This window comes from Carex rostrata, chromosome 7 (genome assembly GCF_964058835.1).
Source record: "Carex rostrata chromosome 7, lpCarRost1.2, whole genome shotgun sequence".
NCBI lineage: Eukaryota > Viridiplantae > Streptophyta > Magnoliopsida > Poales > Cyperaceae > Carex > Carex rostrata.
Window position 1 is genome coordinate 3,028,798 of NC_135924.1, and position 12,810 is coordinate 3,041,607.

At 34.9% G+C, this 12,810-nt stretch overlaps 3 protein-coding genes across 3 annotated transcripts in view; all 3 read left to right on the plus strand.

The window, feature by feature from the left end:
- The window catches only part of LOC144556550 (uncharacterized), a 78,323-nt gene that overhangs the window by 57,136 nt on the left and 8,377 nt on the right, over positions 1-12,810 (plus strand). The window lies entirely within an intron of this gene.
- On the plus strand, positions 4,959-10,632 carry LOC144556549 (uncharacterized). The gene is made up of 4 exons (XM_078304930.1): positions 4,959-8,153; positions 8,223-8,602; positions 9,121-9,339; positions 9,896-10,632. The coding sequence occupies exon 1, from the start codon at positions 5,112-5,114 to the stop codon at positions 7,944-7,946; it is 2,835 nt and encodes a 944-aa protein (XP_078161056.1). The 5' UTR covers positions 4,959-5,111; the 3' UTR covers positions 7,947-8,153; positions 8,223-8,602; positions 9,121-9,339; positions 9,896-10,632.
- On the plus strand, positions 8,547-10,316 carry LOC144556657 (cell division cycle protein 27 homolog B-like). The gene is made up of 5 exons (XM_078305043.1): positions 8,547-8,602; positions 9,121-9,316; positions 9,896-9,985; positions 10,031-10,177; positions 10,269-10,316. Exons 1-5 carry the CDS (start codon positions 8,547-8,549, stop codon positions 10,314-10,316), a joined length of 537 nt encoding a protein of 178 aa, XP_078161169.1.

A 12,810-nucleotide genomic window follows, 5' to 3' on the forward strand; every position in this document is an offset into this window, starting at 1 on the left:
TAGAGGGGGAAATACGTAATTTTGAAGTTTTTGAGGGGTATACGTGAAATTCCCCCTATTTATTATTATAAAATCAAGCCTGGAAATGTGGGGCCTATATGTCGGTCAGATTTGGGTTTGATATATAGAGTTTCCTTTTATAAAAATCGGTAAAGATTTTAACAGAGTAGTTTTGACTCCATGCAGCGCAGAGATTATAGAATTCAAACAGAGCTGCATTGGTTCGTGCGCTGCATCTGTTAAAAACTTAAAATATTCACCCATAAAATCAAGCCTGGAAAAGTGGGGCCTATGTGTCGGTGAGATTGGCGTTTAGTAGATATAGGGTTTCCTTTTATAAAAAAGCTTAACGGGTTCTATCATTCTATGGGCTAAATTCTGTCTGGACCACCGAATCGGACAAGTTGGGACCCACGAGTCGGTCAGTAATCGCCGCTACGCAACATTTTCTAAAATTGTTAATTTATGGTGATTATAATTTAAACATCAATTTATTTGCACACAATACTGATGCTTGTTCCCTCGGATTGAAATCTATTATTTTTTTAAAGAAATAATTTGTTATTTTCTCATCCAACCGTTCAAATTCATCGAGATTTGTAAATGAAAAAATTTGAGCGGTTGAATGAGTTCGGTATTTTATTTGCACACATTCACGAAAATAATATATAAATGTAGGGAGCACCTAGCTATCCTCCCGTAACATTTTTCCATTTCATTCTCCAATCATTAAACTAATATTTTGCAAATTTAAAACCACAAACGTTTTCTACATAATTTTCTCTTTCAAATGAGATCCATGATAACATACTTTCGAGTTATTCGTTGCACAAATATTCATAACTCGTCATGCAAGTATTCATACATTATCAAGAAAATATTAATGCATCATCGAGAAAGTATTCATCCGCATCGTGCAAGTGTAAATAAAAAGCTGGACACATCACTCATCCATCTTTTATATGTTTTTAGAAGTGGGTTTTTTTTTCTCCGTTCAATTTAACTAATATTTTTGATGATATGTGAGGAATTTTGCAAATCTAAAACCACGAACGTCTTTTCTACATAATTTTTTCTTTCAAATGAGATCCATAATGACATACCTTCGAGTTGTCTGTTGCACAAGTATTCATATCTCGTCACATAAATATTCATACCTAATCGAGAAAATATTCATCCTCCTCGTGCAAGTGTAAATAAAAAAACTGGACACATCACTCATCTATCTTTTACACGTTTTTAGAGTTTTTTTTTCAATGTAACCAATATTTTTGACGATCTGTGAGGAATTTTGCAAATCTAAAACCACGAATGTTTTCTACACAATTTTATCTTTCAAATGAAATCCATGATGACATACTTTCGAGTTGTCATTTGCACAAGTATTAATATCTTGTCACGCAAGTATTCATACCTAAGATATCAAGTATTCATTTATACACGTTGAAGTATTTATATCTAAGATATCAAGTATTCATTCATATACATCTATTTTTTTCAAAATTTATTTTTATGTCATTTACTTAGTATGCAGTGGCCTAATTCACCATTAATAAAGATTTATTTTTTGCAAGTAACTCACTACTTCATGAGGAAGGAGAACATAGACATGAAAAAGATTAATTGTATCCACAGAGACAAAATTAGTTGAACTCGATTCATTTAACACTCATTTAGATACGATCAATAGTGATGGATCTGATCCTGCAGAGGTGTGCCAAAGTATTCATTCATACATGTTGAAGTATCCATTCATACACGTTGAAGTATTCATTCATACACGCTGAAGTATTCATTCATACACGTTGAAGTATTCATTCCCAGTAGAGGAATGCTTGATTGGGATGGAGTGACGGATCCTCCGGCAGAACGTCCGTTGGAGCGAAAGCAGCAGGCATAGACGAAAAAAAATAGAGATAGAGACGGAAGTGAGAGAGATGGGAGCTTATTGTATTTACCATTTTAAGGTGGAAGAGGGTGAAAGTAGGAGAGGAAGGGAGCTTATCGATGAAAAAAACGGAGGTGGAGGAGGAGGTCGGAGATACAGAGGTGTGAGAGGGAGGTAGAGACGGAGGTGGGAGAGGGAGGTGGAAGGCGGAGGTGGGAGAGGGAGACGAAGGTGGAAGAGAAAGATGGAGGTGGAATAGGAAGAGAGAAAAGGAAAAAAAATTAGTTATAATTGGTAGTTATAGTTAAAATAGAAGTTAGTTAGTCGAGAGATGAAATGGGAAATGATAGGTGGAGAAATTATAATTATCTATAAATGTAATATTAATAAAATTACACGCTATTTTTTTTTTTGATAATTTGTTTATAGAAGCTACTAAGGTGGTCACAAAGAAAATTAAATTAAATTGTACGCTGAATATTTTAAAATTAGTCGAGAGATGAAATTAAATTGTACGCTGAATATTTTAAATTAAATTAATTTGTTTATAGAAGCTACTAAGGTGGTCACAAAGTTAGTTAGTCGAGAGATGAAATGGGAGTGCAATTTTCAATACTATTAGCATAAAATTCCGTCTGCTACTTAATCGGAACCGTTTATATACTTTAAAATTTGTGCAAAAATTAAAATTATAAATTGTTTGTAAATTTAAATAAAAATCAATACAAATCGAATAGCTTTGTTTTTTTTTCTTTGTTGAGCTTATGACCGTGTTAATTGTTTTATATTTGTTTCAGTGCACTAATTAGGATTTTAATTTCGCTTTAAAGGATACATTGTAATTGTAAATTTTAAAAGATATCACTAAGTAAAAGCTTTCATTTATCTCCCAGTCAATCAAATTCGATATTGTCGCATTAGAAACAATTACTAATTAATTGTATGGATGTAGGAGTTGTGAAATTAAATTTGAAATTAAATTTTCTTTACTCTTTGACAACTGTTTGAAATTGCTAATCAATTTATAAATGGAGGCATTTAAACTCTCTTGTTAAAATGAAAATATATGGACTTCATTTTGTAAGTTTCTTAGTATTCTTTTCTAAATTCATTATTTCTCTACTCTTAGAAGAATGGTAAAATGTTAGTTAAAATAGTAGGATGATAATGTAAATTTGAGGGGAGATTGTGAGAAGCTCAAACATGTTTTTCTATGTATGGTTCTAGGTAAATAATTTATTGCTACAAGTTGTTAGGTGCAATATTAGAAGCAATCATAATGCATAATATGTGAAATAAAAATCATCCCTGAAATATACTATTAAGCTAATCATAGTAATTATTTTCAGGGACGGACTCATGATTTTTGTTACATTAGGAGGAGGGCAAAAAAAATATCGAATCGGAATCCGATTTAAACTCATTAACTAATTAAGTACTCGATAAATAAAAAGGGAAAAATTGGTTATTTGTCACTCCAAAACTTTCAAATTAGAAAAATGCCACTCCAAAATTAGAATTCATCAAAATGCCACTCTAAACTTAGAAAATTCAAAATTTTGTCACTCTAAATTATTAATGACCAAATTACCCTCTCCATCTCTTCTTCTCCATTTTCTTCTTCTCTTTCGCCTCCCTGGTCGTTCTGTCCCGTGCCTTTAGAGGCTGGCCAAGAACAAATTCAAGCACTAAAAGGGGAAGTGGAACAAGAAAAAATTGATGCTTTAAATTCAGTATTGAATTTTAGTTTTGAACAAATAAATCACATTTTTGGGGTTTTTAAATCTGTCATTTTTTAGAACCAATGGGAGCACGAGTTGTAGAAGGAAGTTGGCAATATTGTTTTCAGAAGCTATTTTGAGGTTTCTATGAAGAGTTTGAATCAAAATTGCAAGAAAAGTTAGGTGCTTGAAAATTGGTGCTCCAAGAACTTAATACCAGGGAGGCGGAGGAGAACCACCAGGTAGTGCTTGGAAATTTTTCTTTGAATCAAAATTGGCGCTTGGAAATTGGTTCTATCAATTTTTTCTTGGCCAGCCTCTCAAGGCACGGGATAGAACCACTAGGGAAGCGAAGGAGAAGAAGAAAACGGAGAAGAAGAGATAGGAAGGGTAATTTGGTCATTAATAATTTAGAGTGACAAAATTCTGAATTTTCTAAGTTTAGAGTGGCATTTTGATGAATTCTAATTTTGGAGTGGTATTTTTCTAATTTGAAAGTTTTGGAGTGACAAATAACCAATTTTCCCTAAAAAATAATGCTTTAACTTGTACTGTCTAATATTCTGACTTATAATTTATGATTCTCTAACTATAATTCTAATTATCAATCATATTTTTTAAGAAATTTATGAATTTTAACCTTAAATTTAATTCAAATTACAAATTAAACATTCAGAGAGGACAAAAAAAATTTCAAGTGGAAACAAAGTTGATCAAAACGTTCCCGATTTTCACTAAAACTCAAGATCCGAGAGGTAGCTTGCCCCCCCCCCCCCCCCTCCCTGGGACCATGTGGGTACGTCATGATTATTTTGGTCAATTAAATAAAAAAATATATTTAATAATATATCACTACTTAATTATTCTACTAAAATAAAATAAAAAAACTTCGGTTAGATAAATGCTTTGGGAAGAGATATAAAATTAATAAATGTATGTTAATTTACACCAACGGAACTGATAAGAGAAAAACGTTTTATTTTAGGAAGTGTTTGTATTATCTTATCTGTCTCCAAACCTCTCTCCCCCTCCCGAATTCTTACCATTTTTTGAGTTTAGATCCGCATCCCACCGTCCGATTTAAATTCGCACGAATATTGAAGGACTAAATGCTCTGATCGGACGGTCAGGAGCTACACTCAATTTTTTAAGCCCTAGTTTTTGTCGTTTTGTTTGATCGCTCAGCATCTCAGCCTTGCTTGAGGCTTATCCCTTCTCCCTTCTCACTTCTCACTTGGCAATTTCACTTCAACTCAACTCGGTTAGTTCTCTTAATCTCCTCCTCCTCCTCCTCTGTATTCCTTTCCTTGCTAAGGTAGTTTAGTAATTGAACCTCGAAGCGTCCCTTCAACCTTGTTTGATCAGATTTGACAAAGAACCAGAGATCAATGAACAGACTGTATCACTGTAACTAAACCAAATCAAATTGCTTACAATCTTTCTTTCTTAGTTATGTGCTATTCATTCATTCTTGTAGGCACTAGTTTCACATACATAGATCGATGGTGTGTGTCTTATCTCTTGTCCCCTTCTTTTCACCTTCACCTTCACCATGGACCCAATCCCAATCCCAGTCACCAATTGCTTCTCACCTTGTCTGCAACGCATTCCCCAAGTCTCGATTCCAACCCAACATACCAAATCCACAGCCGCATTGGAAGGGTAAGCACCACAAGGACCACAAAAGTCGGCGGTGGATTGCGGATACCATTTCTGACCAAGAGGCAATTCACCAGTTTGATCAGCTGTTGGATGCTAAGAACATCCGTCAAATCAATAATTACCTCAAAAACTACACCAAAACCTCCAACAACCCTTACCCCACCATCTTTTTCCTCTTCACCCGCTTAACCCAAGCTCAAGGAATCAGTCCTAATGAATATACCTATGAGATCTTGATGGACTGCTGTGTGCGAATGAGTCAGCTCAGCCTCATTTTTGTTTTTCTGGGACGCTTTCTCAGAGAGGGTCACAGAGCTCATGCCGTGATCTTTAGTCCAATAATCAAAGGCCTCTGTTGGGATAAAAGAACTGATGAGGCCGTTAATGTGGTGCTAAACAAAATGCCCAAGCTTGGATGTCTACCTGATGTATTCTCGTATAGTATTCTAATAGATGGGTTGTGCAAGACAGGTCAAATTCACAAGGCAATGGATATTGTTGATGTCATGATTTTCAAAGGGCATGAGCCTAATATCGTAACGTTTAACACTCTTATAAAAGGGCTGTGTAACAAAGGTAAAAGTGATAAAGCATTAGATTTTGTAGATGTCATGATTTCCAAAGGGTATGACCCTGATATCGTGACGTACAACACTCTTATAAATTGGCTGTGCAAAAATGGTCAAACTGGTAAGGCATTTGATTTTGTAAATGTCATGATTTCCAAAGGGCATGACCCCGATGTCGTGACGTACACCACTCTTATAGAAGGGCTTTGCAAGAATGGTGAAATTGACAAGGCAATGGATATTGTTGATGTCATGATTTCCAAAGGGCATGAGCCTAATATCGTAACCTATAACACTCTTATAAAAGGGCTGTGTAACAAAGGTAAAACTGATAAGGCATTAGATATTGTAGATGTTATGATTTCCAAAGGGCATGACCCTGATATCGTGACGTACAACACTCTTATAAATTCGTTGTGCAAAAATGGTGAAACTGGTAAGGCATTGGATTTTGTAAATGTCATGATTTCCAAAGGAGATGAGCCTAATGTAGTGACCTACAACACTCTTATAAACGGGCTATGCAGGAACGGTGAAATTGAGAAGGCATTAGATTTTGTAGATGTCATGATTTCCAAAGGGTATGACCCTGATATCGTGACGTACAACACTCTTATAAATTGGCTGTGCAAAAATGGTCAAACTGGTAAGGCATTTGATTTTGTAAATGTCATGATTTCCAAAGGGCATGACCCCGATGTCGTGACGTACACCACTCTTATAGAAGGGCTTTGCAAGAATGGTGAAATTGACAAGGCAATGGATATTGTAGATGTCATGATTTCCAAAGGGCATGACCCTGATATCGTGACCTATAACACTCTTATAAAAGGGCTGTGTAACAAAGGTAAAACTGATAAGGCATTAGATATTGTAGATGTTATGATTTCCAAAGGGGTTGACCCTGATATTGTGACGTACAACACTCTTATAAATTGGCTGTGCAAAAATGGTCAAACTGGTAAGGCATTTGATTTTGTAAATGTCATGATTTCCAAAGGGCATGACCCTGATGTCGTGACGTACACCACTCTTATAGAAGGGCTTTGCAAGAATGGTGAAATTGACAAGGTAATGGATACTGTACATGTCATGATTTCCAAAGGGTATGAGCCTGATGTCGTGACCTACAGCACTCTTATAAAAGGGCTGTGCGATAATGGTGAAACTGTGAAGGCATTAGATTTTGTAGATGTCATGCTTTCGAATGGATGTGAGCCTAATGTGGTGACCTACAACACTCTTATAAAAGGGCTGATCGATAATGGTGAAATTGACAAGGCCATGGATATTGTAGATGTCATGATTTCCAAAGGGCATGACCCGGACGTCGTGACCTACAGCACTCTTATTGATTGGTTGTGTAAGAAAGGTGAAATTGACAAGGCAATGGATTTTCTAGATGTCTTGATTTCCAAAGGGCATGAGCCTAATGTTGTGACCTACAACACGCTAATAGATGGACTGTGCCAGAAAGGTGAAATTGTCAAGGCATTAGATCTTGTAGATGTCATGATTTCCAAAAGTTATGATCTTGATATCGTGACGTACAACACTCTTATAAAAGGGCTGTGCAATAATGGTGAAATTGATTGGGCAATGGATATTGTAGATGTCATGATTTCCAAAGGGTATGAGCCTGATGTGGTGACCTATAGCACTCTTATAAAAGGTTTGTGCGATAATGGTGAAATTGATAAGGCATTAGGTTTTCTAGATGTCATGATTTCCAAAGGGTGTGAGCCTGATGTTGTGACCTACAATACTTTTATTGATGGGTTGTGCAAGAAAGGTGAAATTGATAAGGCAAGGGATTTTCTAGATGTCATGATTTCGAAAAGGGTTGATCCTGATGCTGTGACCTACAACACGCTAATTGATGGACTGTGCAAAAAAGGTGAAATTGCCAAGGCAATAGATTTTCTAGATATCATGATTTCCAAAGGGGTTGATCCTGATGCCAGGACTTACAACACTCTTATAATTGGGCTGTGTAATAAAGGTGAAATTGACAAGGCAATGCATTTTCTAGATGTCATGACTTCGAAAGGGCATGAAACTGATGCCGTGACCTATTGCACTCTTATTGAAGGGCTGTGCAAGTAGGGTGAAATCAAATAGGTATTGTATTTTTTACTATACATGATTTCTAAAGGCCTTGAGCCTGATGTCTTGTTATGATGGGGCCGTGTAAGGTTGGTGAAATTGTGAAGGCAATTAGAAAAATGTGGTGATAAAACTGCCACTGTCACGTTGAGAGTGGAGAAAATAATTGTTATTGTATTATTATTGGATGTTGATCCTTGATTGAAGGTTATTACGAAAAAGAATTATAAGAAATTAGCTGTTGTATTATTATTGGATGTTGCTCCTTGATTAAAGATTGATTATATTAATGGTGTATTGTCTTGTTGTCCTCACCTATTGGAGTTCGTTCAAGCTGATTGGATTTCTTTATAACTTGAATTTACATATTTTTGATATTTTGGAGAATTCATATATATATATTTTTTCTGTGGTAATTATTTATAAGAGGATATCAATTTTTATTTTGTACAACTTCATATGACCATATCACTACATTATTAGTAAACCTAATAGAGCTGACTTATTAGAAGTCTCCAATAAGTGAGATATTCCAAGTTCCCAACATCACATTTCATAAAGCACAAATTTTTCTGATACTGGTACAGTAGGATATGTATGATGCAAGATGTGGAGATTCGTGGGACCACCTTGCTCTCATACTCTCCATTGTACAGGTATCATTTCTCGTATAATATTTAAATATGAATTGAGTAGCCTTATGAACTCTTAAAATTAGTGTATATCCATAAAATTATTGGGAATTGCTATAGCATACAAAAGGACCATGAAACTACTTTGAAAACGTTTCAACGGGTTGTACAACTCGACCTGAGATTTGCATATGCTCATACTCTTTGTGGCCATGAGTATACTTCTCTCTACCTCTCAAATTTAAGACTCATTTTTATTTTATTTTCTCATCTATTTTAGCAAATTTTCTACCTTGGTCAATTGTTGGCATTACCAGTATGACCACCAAAATTGGGCACTGATCCAGATATAAACCCTCACAAAGTACAATGAGTGAGGCTTGGGTACTATGCATAGCGTGTATTGATCCGTACTAGGATTAATGCTGGCAAATCATTGAACTGGTGTACTGGACATGAGAAGTTTGATTATGATTGCTTTTGGTTCCAAAGTCCTTCATTTCATTTATTTAACAAATTTTCCTATGTTTATGGTAAAATAGATACACTGCAATGGAAGATTATGAGAACGGGATAAAGTACTACATGAGTGCTCTTCAAGTGAATGAGCGGCATTATAACGCCTGGTACGATTTGGGTGTTGTGTATCTTCGCCAGGAGAAATTCGAGTTTGCTGAGCACCATTTCAGATTTGCATATCGCCTTAATCTATGTCGTCTGTTCTCATGTGCTACCTTGGCATGGCTTTGCATTCTTTAAAGGTATTTGCATATTTTTATACACTACAGTTCAATTTAGAGGGGGGAATACGTAATTTCTGATAAGTGTTGTTATTACTTATTTTTTAGCATTGGTTGCTATTGATGGTTGGCATTAATATAAAAACATGTATGTTATACTGGTAATTAACAAGCCTTATACCAGTTAACTAATCTCTATGAATTCTAGTTATATATAGTTAATATGTGCGCAATTTTAGAGAAATGTGAAAGCACAAGTTTAGGGGATTTCATGTATACCCCTCTAAAATTCGTAATATCATATTTGCCCTTCTAAATTTCAAGCACTCACATAGATACCCATTTTATTTACCTCATATTTACTCTTCTAAATTTTAGAGGGGGCAATACGAAATTTCGAAGGTTTTGAGGGGTATACATGAAATTGCCCCTTTTAATCAAGTGACAATGTCTTATGTACCTTCAAAAATTGCTAAACAAGGAAGAAAGAGTGGTTGTGAGATTTGACTTTTTAATGGATATTTGTGATATTTAATGCTTCTGATGCTAATTTGGAATATGAATATAATTTTTTCAGAGAGAAATGGAAACAGTGGAGATGGTAGAGAGGGCAATGGAAGCGGACCCCAAGAATGTTCTGCCAATTTACCAGAAAGCCCAGATAATGGTATCACTTGATCAGTACGATTTAGCAATGGAGGAATTGCACTAGCTAGAAGGACTGGTACCAAAGGAGAGCACCACCTTTGCACTTGTGGGAAAGATTTATAAGCACCTTAACATGCACCACAAGGCCATGTTTTATTTTGGCGTTGCCTTGGATTTGAAACCTCCTGCTGCTGGTGTGGCAGCCATTAAGGCACCTACTTTGTTTGTTTGTATCAGATACTTTTTGAATTTGCGAAATAAGAACTGCATATGAATAACATTTTATTCGATTTTTCTTCAAGGCAGCAATGGAGAAACTATACCTATCTGATGAAATGGATAACGAGTAGACTCTTGATGGATGATGAGAGAAAATGTTATACACAACACTACAGCTCAATCTGTAGTTTGCACGAATCTTGAAGAGGTTAAAGCGATGTAAATGGCACGTAATTCATCAGATGGAGGAGAGGTGGAATAGGTTTAGTTTTAGATTATTTTATTTGTAGCTTAGGCTTTAGGACACGGTAGAAATTTTCAAGCCAAAGAGGGTATTAACTGGTAATTTCGGCTTTTTAATGCATCCTGTTTTATGAACTAATCGCCCGTGTAACAAAGCATTCTCTTTTTTTAAAATAAGCATAATTATGTGCAATCATTTGAATTTCATTCAGTTTTACTATTTTTTTTTTTTCTGGTATGAGGTAATTTCTCTCCTCTCTTTGTAAGGTCTTATGTAATGTGGATTTTAAAATTATTTGTTAAATTTGTAACAATAATAATATGTTAGATATTTTTATTAAAAAAATTGTAGTATTAAAAAATAATATAAGATAAATAGTGATAGTTTTGTACAATTTGTTAATAAAAAGTTATAATATGGTTGTTACTGTGGATAACTAGTTGACACTTTTATATGTAGACACAAGGTTTAACAAATTGGCAAATTAAAATACTGGTTGAATAATGTTATTTAAAATAGAAAAAGAAGAGTGTTGCATTATGCTATTTTAGAATAATAGTATTGTTTTTTTTTTTTTTAGTTGGACGGAATAAAACATTCCGTTCTTTCTATAAAACGAGATTTCATAGAATCATGCACCTTTTCCAATATTTATTTAATTATTTATTTTTTTATTAATAAAAAAGTCGGGTTAGATAAATGGTTTGTGAAGATATGTATAATAAATGTAGTGTTAATTACTTAATTTTTTATTTATTTATTTATTTTTGCTTGCTTGAAGCCCGTAGACAAAATTACAACATATATCATACTCCTCTCAATTACAATTACTCAACCCATAAAAGAAGTTTGCAAAAATAAAGGAAAAGTAAAATCTAAGTAATCTCATCCATTTCCTCTTCCTAATTTTGCTAAACTATCCGCTATCATATTACTCTATCTATGGATAAAAGTACAATTAAAATCCTTGTAAACCTTAAAAAGATCCCATGCCTTGTAAAATTTCCTGAATGCTCTCCAATCTGTTTCCATTGGAGGCCTTACGAAGTACAAGAAATTGCTAGCACTTGACAATCTGTATAGAACATATATATATGAGTTTATATTCATGGAGGCAACCTTTTTCATAGCTTTAAACCAAAGGAAGGAGATCACCTGCCTTCTAGGGTGCAAAAAAATTCTGCCCTCTCAGTCACTATCGGGTGAAACCGGTCACTGTTAATTTTTGAACTGGGGCCCAGTGACAGTGACTTTGGAGACATGAATTTTCTACTCCAGAGGGACAGAGAATTCGGCCAATTGCTTCTACTTGAGCTGGGCAACAAGCTCTCAATGCAACAGAATAATACTCTATCATCAAGTCTCCTTTAAAAATTATATAGTCTATTCCTCCACTCAATTGGTCCATCCATGACCCATCTACATAGCATGAGAGGAAAACGTTTTATTAAAAATATTAATTTTAAGTATACCCCTCAAAAACTTCAAAATTATGTATTTCTCACTCTAAAGTTTAAAATTACATATCCCCTCTAAATTTCAAATACTCAAAAATTTATCCATTTTATTATCTTTTATATTAAAACTCATTCTCAATTTATAAAATACCCATTTTATTATCTTTTATATTAAAACTCATTTTCAATTTATAAAATACCCATTTTACCCTTTATTAAAAGCATATAAAGCCTAGTGTATTGAAAAAAACCGGGTGGGTCAGACCCGACCCGAATTGACGCAAGCTAGACCCCAGACCTGCCTGGACCAACCCTAAGGTCGGGTCTAGCATAGGTTTGGTCCGGCTTTTTTTTATTTTAGACCCCCAAAAACTCGACCCTAGTGAACCCCTGATCCTGACCAAACCCAACCCGGCCCCCTTATACCCCTCTAAACCCGTACTAAATCGGACCTAAACCCGTACTAACCCCACGGATTCGTACTAACCTGGACCAAACCCCTCTAAAACCCCCAAACCCCCATGGACCCGGACCAAACCCCCCACAGACCCGTACTAACCCGTACGAGGACCAGTACTAACCCGTACCCGGACCCCAGTTTTTGAATTTAAATTGAATTAGATTTGTATAGTTTCGACCTCTGTTTATGGACGAAACATGCTGTTTCGGCCTTTACAGAAAATACAGCTTTTCTGGAAAGGCCAAAACAGCCTGTTTCGGTCAGGAACAGAGGCCAAAATTGCACATTTATTTCTGTTTTGAATTTTTTAAAATACTTACTGAGTTTTTAATGTGTTAGATTAAATTTAAAAATGTTAGATTTATTTTTAATGTGTTAGATTTATTTTTAAATTGGTTAGATATGTTAATTTTATTTCTAATGTGTTAGATTTAATTCAAAATAGATTAGATTTATTTTAAAAT